Source organism: Diadema antillarum, unplaced genomic scaffold (assembly GCF_040938485.1).
Source record: "Diadema antillarum isolate AM-2024a unplaced genomic scaffold, OU_Dant_1.0 scf00000033, whole genome shotgun sequence".
NCBI lineage: Eukaryota > Metazoa > Echinodermata > Echinoidea > Diadematoida > Diadematidae > Diadema > Diadema antillarum.
The window spans coordinates 126,683-149,798 of NW_027270922.1; the positions used below are offsets into that span (position 1 = coordinate 126,683).

The following is a 23,116-nucleotide window of genomic DNA, read 5'->3' on the forward strand; positions in this document are numbered from 1 at the left end:
CACCACCTGTCATGAAGTATGGAGGCAATGAAAAGTATGTATTTTTTTCTATCAAAGGATTTGATACTCTATTATTTCCTGTGGTGCTTTTTGTCTTGGAATAAGTGAAAGGTATACCCGAGGAAAGGTATAACTTCATTGTCAAAAATCTTTTATGCATGTGCAGCTTTCTGTTTCACTTTGTCTCAACAACTCAAGAGCACATAGACATACCGCAGTTATATCCATCTATTTTGTATACCATTTCCCCTGATTACAAATGCGCTTAATGACCAGTTACACATTTTGCCTTTTTCATTGCTTGTACTTCTTCTTTTGTGTGTGTGTGTTTTTAGGTGATACGAGTATCCTCTCGGATCACCTTCTGTTTTTGTACGGATTCTTTCTTCTTTTTCTTCTTATTTCTCCGCAAAAGTTGTGCAGCGGTTAGCTCAGAAAGTGCTTGGTCTATTAAATTCAAACTTATACCACATGTATCATGTCCCAAAGACGACAGATCTAGTTAATGTTTTGTTTTTGCTTAAAAACAGCAAGATTGCCAGATACCGTGAAACTGACTGGTACTGACAACCTCCAAGTTAACCTATCTCAGGAGATCTCGTGCGCTTCTGTGCGCAGCTACCCTGCCCCGACTTTTCGCTGGTACATTGATACCCGAGAAGTCACTGCTGACGCCGAAACCCTCCCACCTGAGACCGATGGGCAGGGTGCGCGTGGAGGGGTCGTCAACGCAACGAGTATACTCACATACAGGCCTTCTCGAGAGGACCACGGGAGAACCCTGGTTTGCACGCTGAGTCTTTCCCTCTCGCCTTCCAAACTGACTTTTGTGAATTCTTCTGCAATCCTGGAAATTCACGGTTAGTCTGCAAAGCATTCTCCTCAATTTTCATAACTGTATCATTCTATTTGATTAGACTTTCATTTTTATTATAACATGAAAATATACACCAGCTGCACACGGTGCAGTATACGAAATGAGACTATTACAAAGTAGACCTATATTACAGCATTTCTCTACAAATTTGTGAACCACCTTTTTTCGTATACAGTGTACTTGAGAGAAAAAAACAACAGTATAGGTTGATAAAACCGCAACGTTCTGTTTTAAAGAGAGAAGAAAGAGAAAAAAGTGAAAACGTAAGTGAACACAAATGCAAAAATAAACTGCAATGCGTAAATAAGAAAATTGTATATGATATGACTGCTTGATCTGAATGAAGGCCTAAACATGCGGGTTCCCCAACCACTCTATACGGAAGAGCTTGCCGTGATTGTTGTGTCCTTTCTTAATTTACCGGTTATGAAAGTTATGAACAAAGTGTGGGGCATGCTGAAGTATCTTTCAAGATGATTAATATCATACTTGTCTTAGAAGAGACTATAAGTATTAATATCATCAAAACATCTATCTTATCATCCTCGAAATCCTTGTTCCTGATTCCTGGAACCCGCGATTACACAATATTTGCTTTTCCGGTTCCTTCATATTTCACATCTTAATTAGTATAGTGTTTTATGTTGATATCGTACGATTACACACTTTCTTATCATGATCCACTGCATAATCTTACTTGTTTGCACTTTTTTGTTTAGTATATGTATGACATCAAAGTCAAGTGAAATATGGACATAAATGTGCTGGAACTGTCCACTGAGTCTCGAGTGTCAGACCGGTGAAGTTTTAGTAATTCAGCAATTCAATTCAAATCCACTGTGTGTCTGAAATCAAACATACTATTCTTTTCTGCCATAATCATGATAATGTTGTCGTTGCTGTTGCTGTTGCTGTTGTAATTGCAGGTTTTACCTCTATGTGAGTTCTAGCATAATGACTGTATACCCTCCCTTCTTGTAGATCCACCGTTAATATTTGACCCACAAGCCTCGACCAACTGGAGCGGTGAGAGTTGTACCGCCTCTCTGTCGTGCTCGTCAGTCTCTAACCCAACAGCTAATCACTTCCGCTGGGTCAAGGTTGGAGCAGAACGCATCTCTAACTCAAATCGGACTCGTCACTTCATTCATGCTCCTGGAGGACTGGATGACAACGAGAGAATCGGAACACTTCTCATCGAGGACGTCCAGGCCTCCGACTACGGCTCGTATCAGTGCATAGCCTATGACGAGGACGGAGGGCGAAATTTGACGAGTGCGACGCTATCTCTTCTTAAACCCAGTAAGCGTATAGTATACAAATATACTTGGCCTTGAGAGTTTCTTGTTAAAACTATGGGCAGAGGTGACTCCAAACTAGTACTATTCACTGAGGGGCGCAGCCCCGAAGTGAATAGTACTAGTTTGGAGTCACCGAGGCCCATAGTTTTAACAAGAAACTCGAAACTAGGCAAAGTATATTTGTTTTATATTTTGGATCAAAAATTTGAATAAAAAGTGAAAATCATTATAGGCTTAGCCTAACCCGGGACGCTCCGTGTACACAGTTACACTGCAACACTGCGTGTTGTTACGTTGGGGCTGGTCGCAGTTCGGCTTAGCCGCACTGCGGCGGCAGCGCAGCGCCTGCAATACGCAACAGTGCGAGAGACCGGAAATTGAAAAACGTAGCAGCCGTGGCACCGCCAGAGTTGCCCGTCGCATGTATCCAAGCGCTCGTATGGCCGCTGCAAACCTGAACACTAGAATTCGGGACCGGACGTGGACGGCCCACGTACACTTGATTGTAAAGGAAGGGTGATTGTGACATCATTTTGCAAATAGTATATACTATTTGCAAAATGTCGTCACAAAAGTGACGTCATTTTGCAAATAGTACTTCATGGAGTGTCAAACACACCAACATTCTAAAATAGTTCAAAATACCTATAATCACGTGAAGCTCTTTTAACCAATCAATGGAAGACAATTTTTTGATCCAAAATATAATTATAAATAGAGTGGGTTGGGGAGGTTAAAGTGAAAGGGGAGGGGTCATGAGAAATTGTCCAACTCGAGTTTCTACAGATTTCTTCCTTGTGTATACTGATGCTGCTGTTACTGCCTTATCCTAATTCATGTCCGAGATCTTTTTCTTTTCTTCTTTTTTTTTTTGATCAATGAAATAATAGACTGGAGTAGGCCCATTTAGTAACATGAGGTTAAGCTTGTATTCTGAACTAATTAATCAGGATCGTCACCGACAACACTGCTTGCCCGAGTATCGCCCTATACCTGATGATTATAACGATAGCTAATGCACGGGTACTGCACTCAATAAATTGAATGAAGTAATTTTAAGTGTATTTTGTATAGAAATAGATGACTGTAAGACTACCTGTTGTTTAATCCTGAAAGGGAAAATATAAAATAATCCTGGAAAAAAGTATTCTCCGTTACTGGTATTATCTACAACAAAAGGGAAGATGTATGGGTGGGACTTCGTGCTTGTCACAATCAAAATATGATCAGAACTGATTATAAAATATCATCATCATTAATAGTACATTATATACATTATATCACATCACCAATGATGAAATATCACAATTAATTCTTCGCAGCAATCGCTGTATTTTCTATAGAGCATATATGAATATACATATAATTATTTTGATTGTTATATATGATTTCCCATATACCAGGCAAGTCATACCCATCAAACATCACGACCTATCCAAACAGAGCGACATCATCATCCATATATGTTGCTTGGCCACCAAACCATAATGACAGCATGAATGGCACTTGTAGAGTAGAATGCTGCCCTGACAATACGTCAGAGGAGGACTGCAAGACCACCACCAGTGCATCAGGTGCAAATACCACCTTGACCGGACTCCAGTCATTCACCTGGTATCGACTGAGTCTTAACTGTTCAAGCTGCGCTGGTTCCCTCAGCAGTCAATCCCTACTGGCATCGACAGCTCGTAAGGGTGATATTTAAGTTTTGGTTACCACACATTGAGAATCAAAGAATACTTATGTCTTAGTATGAGATATAATTTTTTTTTTATTCTAAACCGTATAGGTCACTCTCTGTTACTTTGATATATCATATATTACCACCTATTTTATCTGAAACGATTCCCAAGCCTTTTCGTATCTAAGAGCAAATTTTAAGGTTATTTAATAATCATATATGGATAGCTCTTTCTCCCACTCTGTCCCTTGTATGTAAGTGTTCTATCTTTATTCTCAGTACTCAATATACATGATTATGATATGGTAGCTGCGATCTTCATAAATATTTTGCTGTATACAGTTTTGATAATCTAATCCAGTTTATTCATGTATATGCAGAATGTGGCATATGCAGAATCATGTGATAACTATGAGAAGATAAACATTAACAGGATTCTGTACCTCTGGCAATTACGAGAGTCTTGGGTAACCTGTACTTTACCAGCTATGCTTCCATGATTATTTGCTGTATAATATATCTCACTGAAACACAATGAGAAATTTCTGTCACTTAAAAAAAGTGTTGTAATAACATTTTGTAAGTATTTCTATGAATGTTTTGTAAATGTCCATTTGTATATCAATTATCAGGAGGAAATAGATGATCCAAATCAAATCAGTAATACTTAATTTATGTAATAGTATTTCATGAGAGTAGCATCGTTTGCAGTTTACTAAACGGTTTATACTTTAACATGTTTGATAGGAACTGAAAACGAAAGAAAATTAAATCTCAAAATGAATGAAGTCAGTGTAAAAAAAAGGTAACCACTTGAAAGTGATGACTGTGTTGAGGATTATCAACGCATGGATTGTTTATAAAACAACCATTCTCAAAACGATTTCATACAAAGCAAACGTGTGTAAGTCATTGTAAGTGTTATGAGGCGATAAGACCATCAAGTTTTACTTTTTTTATGCATGTGGTCATTATGGCCACTTTTGTGGTCAACATGGTCAACATGGCCACTAGGACTATTTCATGACAAGCATGTCAAAAAGATGTTCGAACTAATTTCTTCTCTTCCCGCTTTTTCCCATTTGTTTCTTGATCGTGATCAAGCCTTGCCACCTTTTGACTATGGTAAGTGATTTCATCGCTTTTAAAGGGCAATCTTTTTTTATTGGGGGGGGGGGGAGGGGGACAATCCATCCGAGCATTCCTTTGAAATATGAGATTAGCATTTTTGCAGTATGATATTTCATTCCAAAGAAAAGTACAGTGATGATAGTAATGCATTCTTATACCCTCGTGACTAAATGATTTGATTGCAATGCAACTGTAAGCATGATTGTCTAAATAAAACCCAGCAAAATGCGTGAAAATATTCATTGCCAGGCTTACAGGAGCATGAGCCGCGGTTGTATTTCCTCCTTACAGTAACACTGCCAGAGAACATTGGAGAATGGTGCAGTTTCTGGTTATTTCTTACTCTGGTATACATAGGGTCTGTTCATACTTCTTCTCATCTAATGCATGACTTCCGGCCAAGCATATTGTCTTTTCTTCTTCTTTTTTTATTCCCCTTCGTTTTATGTTGATGGCAACTCAATATTACAATATCATCGTTGACAGTTACACAATAGACACAAGCACAATCCGAGACTACACCTCAGTTCGTCTGCATTTAATAGTCTATAGCAGATGTCGTGATTATGGTTCCGTCAGACATAGAAACATTTCCGCTTCAATAAATCACAATCCGCTGTGATTTGCGGAAACTCTCTTGACCACTTGAGACGAAAGAAAGATAATGTATCGTGAAGAAAGAGTATGAAGCACGTGTATTGAAGACTCACAGTTTCGACTCTCTTGTTTACACATTGCGTGATAAGAATGAATGAAATCGATTGAATGCAGAAGTGGGAGAGTTGAGAGGTATCGTGACCGAATGCCCTGATCTCTGTTAGTTTGAAAGGACACAAAAAACCCACATGCATTCTCACATGCATACTAGCACATGCAATTACACGACACATACACGCAGTACATAATTTTTATGCTAAAATGAATGTTTTATATGCACATGCACCGGTTTGTGTATGTCTTGCGTGTGTGTGCATGCGTGCGTGAAAGATAGAATATCTTTTTTTTTTCAGTCTGCTTGTATACATTTTTCCTGTATCTATGTAGGAAAAACACGACACCATACAAAAACGTCCTTACTAATTAGAAACAACCTAATATGCACTTAATACATAGCTGCACAATTTTTTAAAACTTTTTTTCAAACTTCTAATTTACAGAGCATGTACCTCTTATCTCTTAAAGAAGAAAGACCTGCAGACAAGTTGCCCTTGTGATATTAGATACATCTAACTTGTTTCCCAAACCCGGAAATTCTATTATATGCAGTCAGTCGGATCAATTGCGAAAAACATTTAAAACTTCTTCTTTTGTGTTATTTTCTCTCTTTTTTTCAAGGCATCAAGCTTGAGTACGACCTGCCAAATGAAACTCTGAAATTATCAAAATCTTGGTATAATCTCACCGTGCCCGACGAGATTTGCTTCAAGCCTGTCGAGACTTTAGATCCTGCAGACTACTGTTTGAGAAACAATGACCAATGCGTTTCGGTTGGCTCCACTCTGCACAATGTGGTTCCCCTGAAGAGTGGGCTTGTAGGTGTCGTCAGCTACGGTCGGCAAACTTGCAGCGTCCCGTCTTTCGTGAAATATGAAAAAGGTTTGTTGATCACCATCGGAACAGCTTCACAACCAGTCTAACACCAGTTTAACAAATTGGACCCATATGAGCCATAACACACATCAGTACTAAAGATAGAAGAATAAATGTCGTTGGCATGACCAGTTTGCATGTGGCGGGTGAGAACTAGATATCTCTGGATGAAGACTCGATAATTACCTCCATGAACTCCACCCAGGGTTATTCATGTTTCATTTTAAAAAGTCGCTTAGTTTAAAGATGATATCTGCAACAGTTTGCAAAAGTTGTAAAAATCATCAGAAATCACCGCGTGAAAAATATCATTAGCTATTTCAATGAAAGTGATAGATATGCAAATTTGGAAGCAAAAACATTATTCATTCTCGGAGTGGATCTTAATCTGTTCTAAGGTTTTGAAATGACTGACCAGGGCCCTGTTTTATGAAGAGATATAATTGATTATATAGTTGATATCTATCATAAGTCTGTGGCAGCCTGTGTGGTAAGGAAACTTATAATCGATTGTATCTTTTGATAAAACGGGGCCCAGACTAAATATTTTTAACAGCCTCTTCATGAGAGATTTTCAAATTCTAATTAACGTTGTATAAACAAGACCCATGCAACAGGCAATGTATTATGATTTCCGTGAGCAATTATTCTTGCGTTCAGGGACATATGCATTATTTTGTAGTAATGCCCATGAATAATCTTGAACTCCACCAAAACATGTTAATATTGTATGAAGTTCACAATATCCTTGAATCTGTAACAGTGAACAAAGAGGCTTCAAAGTGAATTGAGCACTGTCAGCGTATATAGCTTACATACAAAATAGCCAGCTATGTTACATTGATTTTTCTTTGTTCCGTCTAGAGATTGTGTTTAAGGGACCCTTGTGTATTATTATGGTTTCGGTTTCATTGTGCTAACTCAGTAGCGTCTATCCTATATTCACTCTGAATCAAGATGCAGTTAGAAAGTCCAGTTTTCTATCACAACTCCATTTTTTCACACAGTTATGGGGTCCTAAATTCCTTATGAATATAGCTGTTTATAACTATTTACACTATTTACAAAAATGATGTTCAAATTAATGTCCATATTCATTCCAGTAAATGTCCGATATCAATCATGATAACAAACTTTATCGTTGCTTAAAATGATAACAATGGTCATAGAATATTGTATGTTAAAATCTTAATAGCTTGCTTTGATAAATGCGCTTCAATTATTGAAAAGATTCTGTTTTCTCAATTTCATGACGACGATACTTTACAAGAACTGAAATGCCGTTTATCAGGTTCTGTATAATATGTATGTGTGTATGTATGTATGTGTGTATGTATGTATGTATGTATCTGCAGAGCGCACCTTATACACATACTGCATATAAAGATGGTTATCTAACCAGCTGTATAGATAGATAGATAGGTAGATAGATAGATAGAAATATAGATAGATGAAATATACACGTATGAATATATATATATATATATATATATATATATATATATATATATATTTAAACGAATTTGTATATCCATGCTAGATGCAATGCCAACCTCATCAGCCTCACACAGTTTTATACTGACGGTGACGGGTGCGACAGTGGGAGGAACTGTTGTGATTCTCGTTTTGGTGTTTGGTGTCATGATGACAGCTAGGCCGTGCCGTAAAAAGAAAGGTATACGTGATTTCAATGAAAACTGTGAGGTAAGTTAGAACTTAGCACAAGTAGCATATTACATTTTGATATTGACAGTCTATCAGCTCCTTTTAATTGCTACGTCTATATAATAAACATAACGACATTACCCGGTCCTGACCTTTCTCTCTCTCTCTCTCTCTCTCTCTCCCTCTTTCAATTTCAATGTAATTTTCTTATATTTCTTCTCTGACTTTTTCCTTGTCCTCCTACTTATTCACCATCCCATCACAATTACTTTTCATATCCCATTTCTTCTGACTATTCTTGATTCAGAAAATAAGTAACCAATGAAGTGATATACACGTGTACAATGGAATTATGTTAGATTTTTTTTTTTCATCAATGGCATCTCATTCCTTACCATTAAGGAAATTCATAGTGATCAGAGAGGGTTAGAATTGCTGCTATTGGTAATTTTGCAAGTTTTTCTTCTTTTTTAACAGATGCTAAACATGAAACCCGATCAAGTTATCGAAGCGTTGATCATCATCTTGTTGACGGAGTGGAACAAAATAGTGGAAGAATAGTAAGTATTACAGACACGGCACATTTGTTTTGCAACACCTTATCATAAAGGCGCGTAAATTCAATCTGTTTGACTGAACTTACTTTTGAAAATCATGAAGAAACAGTTTCGTGAAAGAGAAGTCCGTGAAGTTGTGTATGTGAGCGCGGAAAATCCTTCACCGGGTAGGGGAGGAGGACTCCGACACAACCTTTCACGAACCAAACAAGACACGCAAGAAGTGACTCGCAAGTCACAAGTCGCGAAACTGTCCCCTCCGTGATTTTTCACAAGCAAGTCCGGTCGAACATGTGCAGATTTGATTTACACGCTTTTATCATACTACCTGGATGAATCAAAATCTACATCGATATAACAATTTGGACTGCTTTATTGTCATGTTTCTTTCAACCATCTTCTTAAACATTGTTTTCTCTCCCTTTTTCATGATCATCCAGCCAAATTAGACTGCGCAAACTTTGATCTAACGATATCTACGCTTTGTAAACACAAACAGAAATGAACATAAACAGTGTCAACTGCAGATTTGAGTAAATAGGCCCAATCTACTTATGCATTTGCCTCTGCTCGCAATCACTTGCTTGACAGTATACATTTTTTTTTAATGCCATGACGTCAATTGATGGACGGTATTGAAGTGAATCAATATCACTATCATCTCGGATACCATCATCACACACCACTACCATCATCATCTTTACTTTTATCACTATAAGGTGGACGAGGATGGTTTGATATATGTTGCAGTGTCAAGCGAGGAAAGACCCTCTACCCAGCAAACCTCGCCCATCCGAACTGAAGAAGAAACCATCTACTCCGCGGTCAGAACAGAGGGTAATGGTATCCGAGTAAGTATAATGCAAGGAGCCAGGCACCCGACATTTTTCTATACATTCCCTACCAGGCTCTCCAGGCTCACTTACCAAATCATCTTCTGGGGGTAATTCTACTGTAGAAATTATCATCTTGTTCACATCGATTAGCAATGTTTAAAAAAGTAGTAGATGGAACTGGTTACAAATCATTACAAGATGTATTCAAATCTGCACAAAAAAAACACAGGAAAAAAATCTTAAACAAAACTCAAGGATCAGTTGAAGAATTCATAATTGAATCTCTTTGCACTGTAAACTCTTCACACCTCCCCTTTATTTGGGGTACCCAACTTCGATGCTTTTTATAATTCCAAACCAATTTTTTCGTAATGACTGACAATACATTGTCAGGTTGATGAGGACGGCCTGGTCTACTTCAGTGTGTCGCACCCGCTACAACCGGATTCATCTGAATCTCAAGAACACATCCAACCGGAAGAGACAACGATCTACTCCTCCTATGACTACACCAACAGTCAGGTGATTGAAGCGGAGGCTCGTGAGGATGCATCGGCCATGCCCCTCTACGCCACCAGCTCAAAGCAGAAGCAATTCTAGGAATCCAGGGCCCGACCGTCTTATAAAGACTTGCGATTGATTCAAATCAATCGCAACTTTACGATTGAATGCAAATCCATCTTATAAAAAAAAGTTATAATTGAAATTAAGACGGAGAACTGCAATCAATCAATCACAGGTTGCGATTTATTGCAGCTTTAAAGAGATTTGTAATTAATTGATTTCTATCACAAGTTTTATAAGACAGGGCCAAGGACACCATCAATCGAGTTTTCACATCTCCTACATCTCAGATGTTCTACTGTTGCTGTGTTGGGATCTATCACCAAAAAAGTAGAGAGTAAAACAAATAAGTTAACTTTTTATGCTAATTTTGGACTATAGTTAGTAGTTTTCTATGTCGTGGTTATGGTAATATTTATCATTGCTATTGGGAAAAAATAGTTCAACAATGGAAGTAAGTAAAGTGCAAAATGAAATTTAAATGAAAAATCATCTGTTTGGACCTTAGGCTAGTGTTTAAGTGTAGACCAAAGTAACTTGAGTAGGAAACCGATCCATCTTAACATATTCAGCGGCTAATAAGAGAGTCTGGTGAAACAATAAATATCCATATTTTTTATTTTCATCAGATTGTAATAAGCAGGTCATTGATTCTCTTAGCTTGATTCGCCTGTACTCATACAAGCCAAGGTGGCAGAACATAATTATTTTCGGTAGGGAGAGCAGAGAAAAAAGGGGCACTATTATGCTATGATCAATGTTGGGTATGTAATCATATAAAACATATAAACATTATATATATATATATATATATATATATATATATATATATATATATTATGTATGTATATGATATATATATAGATATGCAAAATACATAAAATACCACATAAGGAAAATGTATTTCTAGTGTAAATCTGTCTATAAATGTGTAATATAATCGTATATTTTGGTGTTGTTCTTATTTTTTAGGGGGAAGGAGGCATATGATTTTTTCAATTGAATGATTTGAATGACAGAGGTCAAATGTCCGAAACGATAGAGAAATGTTTGAGGAGTATTACTCCTAAAATACATCTAAATAAGGTCGTCGACATTCGATTTGTACTTTTCAGTAAAGAAAATCCTCTACTGGGTTCCATCTCCGTCATTATTTTTCCTCTCGATCTGGTGAGAGAACTCTATATGTGCCAAGGGTGGGGTGTATTAACGGTTGGCAGCTGTAAACTTAACGTACTTGCACTACAGGAGTTGAATAGTAAATTTTGTGCTGTGTTATACTGTAGAACGATATAGCATTTCCTTGCTCATTTACTTGTATAAATAGAATGTCATTATGACTGTAGGATGCCAGAGATCTGATTAGAATGCGAGAGTACATATTGAATGAGCTTAGAAAATTTGCACAGGGTCCAAGCACAGTTTTATAGTTCCTACATGCGTTGCTTTAATGCTTCCCACGACGAACAGATGGCGGGAGAGAGAAGATGGAGGGAATGGGTGAGGTAATACCTTCAGAGCCATCTGCCCACATCTGACGATTGCAGAATATGGAATTTATCTCTGTCATCCACGGATAAATAACTATGTGCTATCATCATCATAAGCATTAAGAAATAGCGCCAGCTACGAGGGAGGCGATGCTTTAATTACCAAGTAAGAATAGTGTTAATGTAGCTTCAGACAGATTCGAGGGATTTCTTTTTCTTTTCCTCAAGTACCCTTAACGTACTTGCCTATGATCACCTATCCCTAAAAGGGTGAAGACGTAAGTGGGGATTGTTATATTGAGAATTGATTCAAAATAAGTTTGTGTATGGAAAAGAATAATTCATGAAATCATAATGTACTTGTGTATGTTATGTTGTATAATTCACATAATGCTTTTCATATAAGAACATTGTATTATAAAGCAATGTAACACCTCTACCAAGATATAAATACAGACATGTGAATAGACATTCTCGAATGATTGTCATATGTTATATTCTTTATTCATATCTATTTGATTTTGTTATAGCGTGCAAATATTTCATAGTTGTCTATTGCAATAACGGTTAAGAATATGAATTACGAGGATATCTGTTTTCCTTTATCCAGAATCATATGTTTCATTGGTACTTTGTGATTTGTACAAATAGCAGTCGAGCATTACTTAATGAAAATTGTCAGTTTCGATATTTCCTGAGTACATTGTGAAGTGGATACATTTTCTTTTTCTTTTTTCAAGCGAGCTCCTATGAATTGTTATTCTCATGATGACTACCATGTTCTTGCCACTCTTCCTTTCGCCTTTGAGTATGAATGAAGCAAGACCTCTGATTAAAGAAAATCATGAAAACAATCACGTATTCCCCTAAGGATGGGCGCTTTTGGGACAAAAAGATACGGTGGAGGACACCGTACCCTTTCAATTTGCTAGCACACAAGAGTGAGGGGCTAAACACACTTTTCAGATTTAAATATGTCCCCTTCGTTAATGCATAAACAAACTGTGTCTTCAAAATGTGACACGCCACATTGGGCGATTAGGGGCAAAAACAAACAAGGATAAGTGAAAACAGAAATCACGTGCATGAATAGAAAATATATAGGGCCTACATGAAATGATTTTGCACAGTATATGGTCACACTTTGTTTTTGGATATCCCATCAATTTCAAAACTGATTTCCATCAAATAAACTTGATTTTTCTTAGAATTATATGCTCTTTGATATTTCCTAGAAGTGGTTTCTAATTGTCCCGCAGAAAGTTAAAATGGGAATGCCCATCACAACCAAAACTTTACCATCCCTTTGACATTTGCACATTATTAGTATGAAACAGATATATAAACATTTAACACCATAAAGATAAAGAAAGCAGGACCCCCCATCCCCGCCCGTATGGAACCACAGTGCTGGGATATAGGCCTATGTCTGATCCGTCAACACGGAGATCTGCGTGTGTGAGCAATGCCCCATGTCAACGTGAAGGCCGTGTCACACCAGCCTTGCGTGCGACTTGCAAAGAACAATTTTGACTACCCGGAGGTCCCCGTAGATATCCGCACATAACAGTACCTAGCACGTATCTCAAAAGTAGTCGCCCGGAGGTGCGTACGCATATTTTTTTACCCGCAACCATGTTTAGGCCCTGTCACACCTTTCCGGGCGAGCTACTCGGGCTTGTTACGTGTAGGGATTTTCTAGCATACCGGACATTCCTGAGGGCGAAAAAGGATTTGTGCGAGTCAGCGCATGTGTCTTACTTGCTGGACGCGTTATACTTGCGAGTATACTGTGTGACCTTTGTACCAGTCGCGTGGGGGCTGACAACTTAGTGAAGGAATTCCTCTATTGGAATGGCTGAAATCTCACTGAATCTCATTATCTTGGCTGCATACGGGACTGCGAAGTACCTGCGTGGGAGTTGCCTGGGAAGCACTGCCGCTAAGGGTCTCCTACTGGCGTTCTGCGTGGACCTCTACGGGCATTCCCGCGACTCACCCGGGAAAAGTTTTGGTCATGCTCAAAACTTGGCTGCGGTTAAATCGGACTTGCGTGAGCACCTCCGGGCAACTACGCGCTAGATACTATCAGGTGCGGACCAATTGCGGAGAGCTCCTTGGAGTAAATTTGTTTCCCCGCAAGTCAAGCCGCAGAAGTTCCCCCGTACGGTATGACAAGGCATGAATGAAAATTGCAAACATTCTTGTTCGCCTGCTGAAAATCTTCTACGTGCTGGAAACTACCTCCTCGCCACAAGCCCGCATTATGGTGTGACACGGCCTTGAAGTTATGATCTTTCCTACCTATACAGAATGAGAATAATCATTGAACTGGTAAGGGGACCTTCAGAGACGATAAAAGAGAGACAGCTAGAGCATAGAACAGAGAGGTACATGATAGATATGATATATCTATCTATATGATAGATATAATATAGTGCTATAATTTTTAGAATTACATAAATTTATTTATATGTAATTCTCCAAATTATAGCACTATACAAAACAAACAAATGGGACTTCATTAATTTGCCGTGGATATCTTCAATGATTAAGCTCGTCTTTTAACTAATGGAAGTGAATTCCAGAGCACTGGAGCTGTACACTGGACATATAATTTACCTGTCACCTAGTTTAGCCTGTGTTCTTCAAGAGGGAACTTTCAAAAGTCATTCATCATTAATTGAGGCCATCAGATTACGAGAATGAAAGCTGCATGGCTCTGTAAGAAAAAAGATAGCTTGGACAGTGCTCAATCAGTTCTTTGTACACAAGAGAACTTTGAAAACGATTCAGTACACATTATATAAAGTAGAGGCTGCATGCTTGTTAAGAGAAAGACACAACATCATCAAAAGTGTATTTGTGTGTAATTGACAGTGCAAGACAGTGTCAATTCTATTGTGTATATCTTGAGTGTACAAGGTATACGCATGAGTGGATGATACAATATGCAATTAGAAAGAGGAGGACGGAAGGGAATGAGTGAAACCTGTATACTTAAAGGAGACCTCCGGATGATTTTCAGATTTTTACATTTGAACAACTATAAATTAGTTATACTGAGTACAGAGTTTCAAAATATATGATATCTGGGATGAAGAATAAAAATATTTTCAAAATTTAGAACAAACTGAAATGAACAAAGATGATGACATGGCAGAGTCACCATATGAATGCATGAGTTGGGGCTCAAGGAAGCAGAATAACAGAAGAAGGCATGCATAATATATTATACAAGTGAACTCGCAAGCAAGCGGTATTGTAATGAAATTACACTGCTACATTTCAGAAATATGTGAACCTCCTATGTCATCAACCTTGTTCAGTGTAACTTTTTTAAAGGTTTTCAAAGTAATTTTTCTCTGCTCAAGAACCACAATAAATTCCACAAATCAATACATGGAGTTACCGATTTATGTACTTCATTATGTGGAATTATGAAAATCTTCTGGAATGCCCCTTTAAAGATTTGGGATGAAATATATGTATTATTCACATGATCATAATGCTTTTATTGAGAACTCTTGTTTATATTTTGACTTGTGAACCAGCCTGTGAATATATTCTAAATTATACATATTTTTCTTTTATACAGGTGGAGAAATAAAACTTACTGAAACTAAAAAACTGAACTGAATATGAAATGACATTTTGTTGTGGTCAAGGACTGACCAAGACTTGAAGAAAAATCACATATCATAAAGAACAAGTGTGTTAACTGAGTACATATTTCGATAACAGATACTTTCTTAGATGGGCCTTAGGATGGGCCTTGGAAGAAAAAAAAGTAAAATACACTGCTTTAGTTGACAGGGTAAAATGTTCAAGACGTCGGATCTGTAATGTCTGATTGATTTCTGGGCTAAGACAGATTTGAGGACCTTTGATATTAACACTTTCTTAATTTTGCATGATTTATTTTAATCCATTTTAATTTGAAGTCTCATTGTCATGTCACAATGCTTTGCAGTAAGAGCTAGTATCCTTGTCATCTGAATGATAATGATCAGTTATTTGTAGAGACAGATGAGAGAGATGCCAATTAGTTCGTTGTTATTTCTGTAGTCATTACATACAAATACAGAGTATCTGAAACAGCGCACCCTCTTGTCAGATAAACGACCGTAATCTGGTCAAGTGGACTGCGAAACATTTTCGCAAGTACAGCTGCACGACACATAACTTATCATCTTTCAAACCACGACATATACTATTGGCTGTGCTAAAGAATGTATTGTAGTGCTTACATTACTTATGTCGCCTCAATGAATTCGCTCATTTTCAGTGGGAAGACATTTATCACATAGGTCATTGAGAGTAGTACAATGTAAATGGCCACTGCGAGAGAAAAAGAAAAGACATCTATTATACAACGCACTTATTTTGTGCTGCTCATTTGAGGTCACAGAGAATGCAGACTGAGTGAAGATACTGTGAAGCTCATACAATGAAGGTCGATATCTTAGTTTTTCATTCCTTCGTCTCTTTGATCTTATGCCGTTTTCCAGAAGGTAAGCACCAGTTGGAGTTACTTAGCCATCGCATATCAGCGGTAGATAATATTTTTGTCAAACTTTTTTTTTAATCCGTTGATCTTAATTTTGGATTCTTAACAAGTGATTCAGTATCCTGAAAATTACTTGCATCAAACAAAAGTGTTCCATTTATAACATGAAAGAGTGACCACAATCCGTCAAATAATGATGCAAAAAAGAAAAATAAATAGAAATGACTTGCAGCTTATGAAGATAGGTGAAGATACAAAAAAGATAATGGGTTTTGGGATATGTAGCAATTGGGTCTGCATGGTTAATTATCTGACAATTTTGGTTAATGATTTATAACAAAGTAAGTTAGGTTATTGTTTTGTTTTGTTTTGGTTTGTTTTGTTTTGTTTTGTTTTGCTTTGCTTTGCTTTGCTTTGCTTTGCTTTGACCGTGTCATACATGAAATAAACTGATGTGCTTGATGTCTCCATTGAATTCCTCATGGATTACAAGGCAGCAATATGTGTTTATATGGGTCTGGCTAGAGCCTTATCACGGCATACTGTGGCTGCTTCATAACTTTCGTCTTTTTTAGGGGAGGAGGGATAAAGCAGTTTGGTTTATTAGTTTAAGATATTAGAGGAACAGGACGGTGAATGCAATAGAAGATTTAGGCATCTACCAACCTTTAGTACGATCTCCCCAACTGATGAAAGTTTTCTGCATCAGGATGGCGAACGTTTTAGCTAATAATTCTGATCAAGACTAAAAAAGAAAAAAAATATGTTTTTTATCAAGCTGTAATAGTAATCAATCAAGCACAACTGGCAATTCCGTTTCGTATCATGTCAGCTTTTACTGTCTCGTTCCCCTAATTTGTTTTTCTGCTTATATTTACAGCCACTGATTTCAGGCTGGAGCTGAACTTGAAGGATTAGATTTAATATCGAAAGAAGTATGGCTAGAAGCCAAAAACCCAAAATTGAACGCTCGAGAACCCTCAATATCTTACACAATGAAATATTAACAGAAAAAAAAACTAAACAACATGAAGAAAATAGTTATGATAATGCTAATGATAAAATGATAATGTTCATAATGATTATGATCAAAATTATGAGCATTGATGTTTAAGACGTCAAAGATAACGATAATGATTTAAGATGTTACGTCTTAGGAGCTTTTAAAAGCATTATGACTATATTAACTCAGCAATCACAATCTTCGTCAGCAGGAATGGACGCTCTCACAGTATCAACTTCTATTCAAGGCCAAGGGGTCGTGGGGTTCGCTGTGGTCATTACCTGTAAGTATGATCCACCGTCCAGCCATGTTGCAATGCAAGATCATCTGAAGTGGTTTGTTAATCAAACGGAGCTGGTAAGTTGCAAGTTTGATGCCGCTTCGAATAAACCACGGTGTGACTCAAAGACGGAAGACAGTTCAAAGTACTCATTTACCGCTGATGGCTTATGTTGTGGGAGTATTACCATTAGGCGACTCGCCGAAGACGACGAAAATACGTACACCTGCCTTGTAACCACCAGCGCTGGCATCGGCACCAGTACAGCCATTCTTAACATCACACATCCCAGTAAGTCTACCATTATTTCATAGAAGGTGGCTAATTTTGCAAAACGATGTATGCGTTCAATCGCAATGTCAAAGCGTGCCAGAGCGATCAAGAGCGAACCGAACATCGAGTTGGGATTGAGCGTTCCTTGGGTGAACCGCGTCAGCTATCACAAAACAGCACTGCATCGAGTTTGTATTTCATTTTTTTTCTGGATTGTATTCTTCATAAAAAAAAATTGTCATCTTTCATAAGTCATATGACATATTGATTTTTGACATCACAAAAACAAACATTCTTAAAAGTATTCAATGACAGTAAAAATACAATACGTGCTTGTAGGACGTAGAAAACTTGAATGAAAACGACAGAACCAATACCAATGAAATATATTCATATTAAACTCATTTATATATAATTGTACTTTTACTTATTGATATAATCGTATGATGCTGATAATACAAGCATACTATATAAGAGTACTTACTATGATTTTAGAATGCGTACATATTAAATACATCATAATACAGCAAAATTACGGCACAGACACTATTTGGCCGTGCATACCAGCAAAATGTGACAAAAACAGAAGATATACTTGCGGACACACAAAACACTAATGACAACAACAACAATAACAACAACAACAACAATATTAACAAAACAGAAATAACAGAAATGAAGAAAAATGCACACACACGCACAGTTACTGAACAAAGAAGAACGAGGAAAACACTAAAACACGTAACGTGAACTGTTTAATCTGGCCTATATGAGATAAAGGAAAACTTGAAATTCTATTTCACAGAAGAGTGCTAGGGTCAGGGAGTAGCTAGGGGAGGGATGTAAGGTTCGATCAATGCAGTGAGTCGACTGAGCTGAGGAGCGTTTTTAAGCTTTAGGCCCTTATATCGCTCAATCTGGTGCATGGATGCTGCAACATTTTGGCTTCTTCATTCTGGTTAATAATGTGACTATACAGGTACTTATGTTGGTAAATCGGGGGGGGGGGAGAGTATCTTTTGTTTTGTCCTGCTTTTGTTCTGGACCAGTGATAAAAAGCTTGTCGTTCGTGTGAGCGTGAGGAAATCCCCTGAAGCGCGAGTCTCACCCCTGGAAATGCATGAGACTTGGTAGGGCTCCATGTAGGCTTACCTACAGATACGTCAGAGTATCCGGTGTACTGTTCTGAACTACAAGCACCATAATTGACAATAATGTCCTATCGATAGGATCAAACGAAATATTAACAAAACTCAATATATGGGATAGTCACAAAGTATATGTTTTTCTCCACTCATATTTCATGAATTTCCCATTTGAAGAGCTTTTCCAAAGCTATAATACAGATGTAATCTAACATAAGCGTAGCGTGCCTCTGTGGTACCGTTTTGGCACATTCTAAAAAAATGAGACTACATGCATTCGCGTGACGTAGAAAAATCCGTCTGTGCAGAGGAGTTTCATACATTCCGTAAAGCCAAATATAGCCTCCCGGTAACATTTCCCCGACAATAATTGATACAGATTGATGTTTTGGTCTAGCTACCAGCTTGACCCGGTCCACTGTCAATGTGGCACGATCTGGATTGCTCTTGTTCGATCTAGTACAGTTTGTTTTATTTGGGACTGATGATTGCAGCATGGACCTACTAACAAATGGACTTTCAACGAATCCAACCACTTTGAAGTACGAGATCCGCCGCCACCTGACTATGCGTGTTTCAACGAGTATACTTACAGGTGTCTCTAAAATGATTGCATAATCATGCACTGTCGATGACAAAGGAACTGTTTCCCTAATTCCGGTCTTATTTGGCTGATGCGCATTTTCAGGCGGAAAAGTGTTTGAATAAACGCCAATGATAAGAAACAGCAAACGTCAGAACATGACTAATTTCATGTATTTTGCTTGGAAATTACAAACTCGCTCGCTATCGTTCACACAAACGACCTTGCCTATACATTGTCATGTTTACTTCCCTTGCTGTCTCTTTTTACTCATGAAAATATGCGGAAAAGATGGAGAATGAGATTACAAATCATAATCAAATAATTAGATAGCTAGCTTTCTCTCTAGAAGTATCTACATTTTGCTAATGAAGATATCTGAGCCGTAATATACTGATACATACCACAACTGCACTTGCATTTTCCTTGATTTAAGACAGTTGTTTTCTTCTGCGCATTTTGTGTTATAATTTCCAAATCTGCGTTGTGTTTTGCAGCTCTGGCTTGCCGGCGGCGGAGATCATGCGATCAAAGCAGGGAAGAATGTTTAAAATGTTTTGTGACACTTTTGACACAGACATATAGAATGCATTAATTAGCGAAATGATAAATGTCCATGTGTAATAGTCCATGATTGCAGTAAATAAAATGTTCAATGTCGACATGGTTCATTTTGGGTGTCCAGTATCACACGATGATCATTACCATTGAGTGAATAGTTATTGACCAGTAAACTTCACGTCATTGATGTGTGAGGCAAACATGTGTCTTGATCTTCTATTTAAACTCTGCAGTGAACAACACTACATTGTTTAAGTCGCACAGCTCCGATACTTTTGTATCTGACATAAAAAGATAGAATAGTTGAAAAATCTAGAAATCGCCTATTTGTCGTAGCAATGTTTGTGAAATGGTCTTCCATGAATTCGCCAAGTTATTGCATGGATTGCGAATTAATTTTGAGGTAAACGCCTCACACTATGCAGTAGGTAGAGCATGCAGCCATGTTTCTCCTAGATCTATTTGACATACGGCGTGCACCACCACTTGCCATGAAATCAAGAGGCAATGAAGGATTTTTTTTCTTTCAAAGGATTTGATACTCTACATTTCCTGTAATGATGTTGTCTTGGAATAGGTGAAAGGTACCCAGGGAAAAGTATAACTTCATTTTCAGGAAACTTTATGCATGTGCAGCCAAGAAGTCCGAGGTGTGTGTGTTTTTTTTTTCTCCCTCCTAGCTCTCTGTTTCCATCTTTCTGTCTCTTCTATTCACCTCAAGAGCACATAGACATATACTAGAGTTATATCTATCTATTTTGTATACCCTTTCCTCTGATTACAAAATGCGCTTAATAACCAGTTACAGATTTTGCCTATTCATTGATTGTACTTGCTTCTGTTTTTGAGGGGTTTATTTTTTGTTTTGTTTTTATTTTGTTTTGTTTTGTTTGTTTTGTTTTGTTTTGTTTTGCTTAGAAATAGCAAGATTACCACATACCGTGAAACTGACTGGTACTGACAACCTCCAAGTTAACCTATCTCAGGAGATCTCCTGCACTTCTGCGCGCAGCTACCCTGCCCCGACTTTCCGCTGGTACATTGATACCCGAGAAGTCACTGCTGACGCCGTGACCCTCCCACCCGAGACCGATGGGCAGGGTGGGCCTGGAGAGGTCGTCAACGCAACGAGTACTCTCACTTACAGGCCTTCTCGAGAGGACCACGGGAGAACCCTGGTTTGTAGCCTGAGTTTTCGCGTCTCGCCTTTCAACACGACTGTCCTCAATTCTTCCGTCGACCTCGACATTCACGGTGAGTCTGCAGAGCATTCTCCTCAATTTTCACAATCATGTTCGTTTGCTAATTGTTTGATCAGACTTCCATTTTCAGTATAACATGAAAACATACACAAGCTGTGCACGATGTATAACGAATTGAGACTATTACAAGGTAGACCTACATTGTAATACAGCATTTATCAATATATTTGTGAACCACCATTTTTCGTATACTTGAGAGAAGAAACAGTACAGTTTGATAAAACTGATGTCGTGTTTTAAAGAAAGATGAAACAGAGAAAAATGAAAACATAAATGAACATAAATGAAAAAACAAAGCTGCAATGCATAAAAAAGAACATAAGTATTACTATCATCAAGATATCAATCTTATCATCCTCGAAATACTTGTTCCTGGCTCCTGGAACCCGCGGTTATACAAGATTTGCTTTTGCGATTCCTTCATTGAGTATAGTCTTTTATGTTGATATCGTACGCTGACACACTTTCTAATCATGATCCACTGCATATTATATTATGTGTCTTGCTTGTCCGTACTTTTTTGTTCAGTATATGTATTACATCAAAGTCAAGTGAAATATGGACATAAATGTGCTGGGACTGTCCACTGAGTCTCGAGTGTCAGACCGATGCAGTATCAGTAATTCAGCAATTCAATTCAAATCTACTGTGTGTCTGAAATCAAACATACTGATCTTTTCTCCTATACTGTAGTCGTTGTTGTTGCTGTTGTTATTGCAGGTTTTACCTTTATGCGAGTGCTAGCATAATGACTGTATATCCTCCTTACTTGTAGATCCACCATTAATATCTAATCCACAAGCCTCGACCAACTGGAACGGTGAGAGCTGCACCGCCTCCCTGTCGTGCTCACCGGTCTCTAACCCACCAGCTAATTACTTCCGGTGGGTCAAGGTTGGAGCAGAACGCGTCTTTAACTCAAGTCGGACTCGTCACTTCATTCATGCTCCCAGAGGATTGGATGACAATGAGAGAATCGGAACACTTCTCATCGAAGACGTCCAAGCCTCCGACTACGGCTCTTATCAGTGCATAGCGTATGATGATGACAGAGAGAGAAGTTTGACGAGTGCAACGCTATCTCTTATCAGACCCAGTAAGCGTATAAATAGAGTGGGTTGGGGAGGTTAAAGTGAAAGGGGAGGGGTCATTAGAAATTGTCCAACTCGAGTTTCTACAGATTTCCTCCTTGTGTATACAGATGCTTGTGTTACTGCTTTATCCTAATCATGTCCATACATTTTTTTTTCTTTTCCTTTTTTTTACAATGAAATAATAGACTGGAGTAGGCCCATTTAGTAACATGCGGTTAAGATTGTATTCTTAACTAATTAATTAGGATCGTCACCGACAACAATGCTTGCCCGAGTATCGCGCTACCTGATGATTATAACGATAGCCAATGCATGGGTACTGCACTCAATGAATTGAATTAAGTGATTTGAAGTGTATTTTGCATAGAAATAGGTGACTGTAAGACTACCTGTTGATTAATCCTGAAAGGGAAAATATAAATCAATCATGGCAAAAAAATGTTCTCCGTTGCTGGTATTATCTATAACAAAAGGGAAGATGTATACCACACACGGGGAATTTCTGGGATTTCGTGCTTGTCACAATCAATAGTGATCAGAAGTGATTATAAAATATTGTAATTATCATTAATAGCATTATTATATATATCACAGCAGCAATAATGAAATATCACAATGGCGTCGTAGTATTTCTGTAGAGTACATACGAATATACCAATGATTATCATGTGTGTTATGTAATTTCCCATCACTACCAGGCCAGTCATACCCAC

The 23,116-nt window shown here is 37.9% G+C and overlaps 3 protein-coding genes across 3 annotated transcripts; all 3 read left to right on the forward strand.

The window, feature by feature from the left end:
• The first annotated feature begins 18 nt into the window (after nt 1-18).
• LOC139742969 (uncharacterized) lies at nt 19-6,627 on the forward strand. The gene is made up of 6 exons (XM_071653477.1): nt 19-34; nt 531-860; nt 1,859-2,179; nt 3,582-3,866; nt 4,964-4,984; nt 6,326-6,627. The coding sequence occupies exons 1-6, from the start codon at nt 19-21 to the stop codon at nt 6,625-6,627; spliced, it is 1,275 nt and encodes a 424-aa protein (XP_071509578.1).
• A 1,497-nt stretch (nt 6,628-8,124) lies between these two features.
• LOC139742631 (uncharacterized) lies at nt 8,125-10,292 on the forward strand. The gene is made up of 4 exons (XM_071653157.1): nt 8,125-8,255; nt 8,723-8,805; nt 9,522-9,653; nt 10,032-10,292. The coding sequence occupies exons 1-4, from the start codon at nt 8,126-8,128 to the stop codon at nt 10,236-10,238; spliced, it is 552 nt and encodes a 183-aa protein (XP_071509258.1). The 5' UTR covers nt 8,125; the 3' UTR covers nt 10,239-10,292.
• A 5,729-nt stretch (nt 10,293-16,021) lies between these two features.
• Nucleotides 16,022-22,440, forward strand: LOC139742978 (cell adhesion molecule 3-like). Its single transcript, XM_071653488.1, has 4 exons — nt 16,022-16,206; nt 17,417-17,776; nt 20,966-21,301; nt 22,085-22,440. The coding sequence occupies exons 1-4, from the start codon at nt 16,143-16,145 to the stop codon at nt 22,438-22,440; spliced, it is 1,116 nt and encodes a 371-aa protein (XP_071509589.1). The 5' UTR covers nt 16,022-16,142.
• Nucleotides 22,441-23,116: the final 676 nt, after the last annotated feature.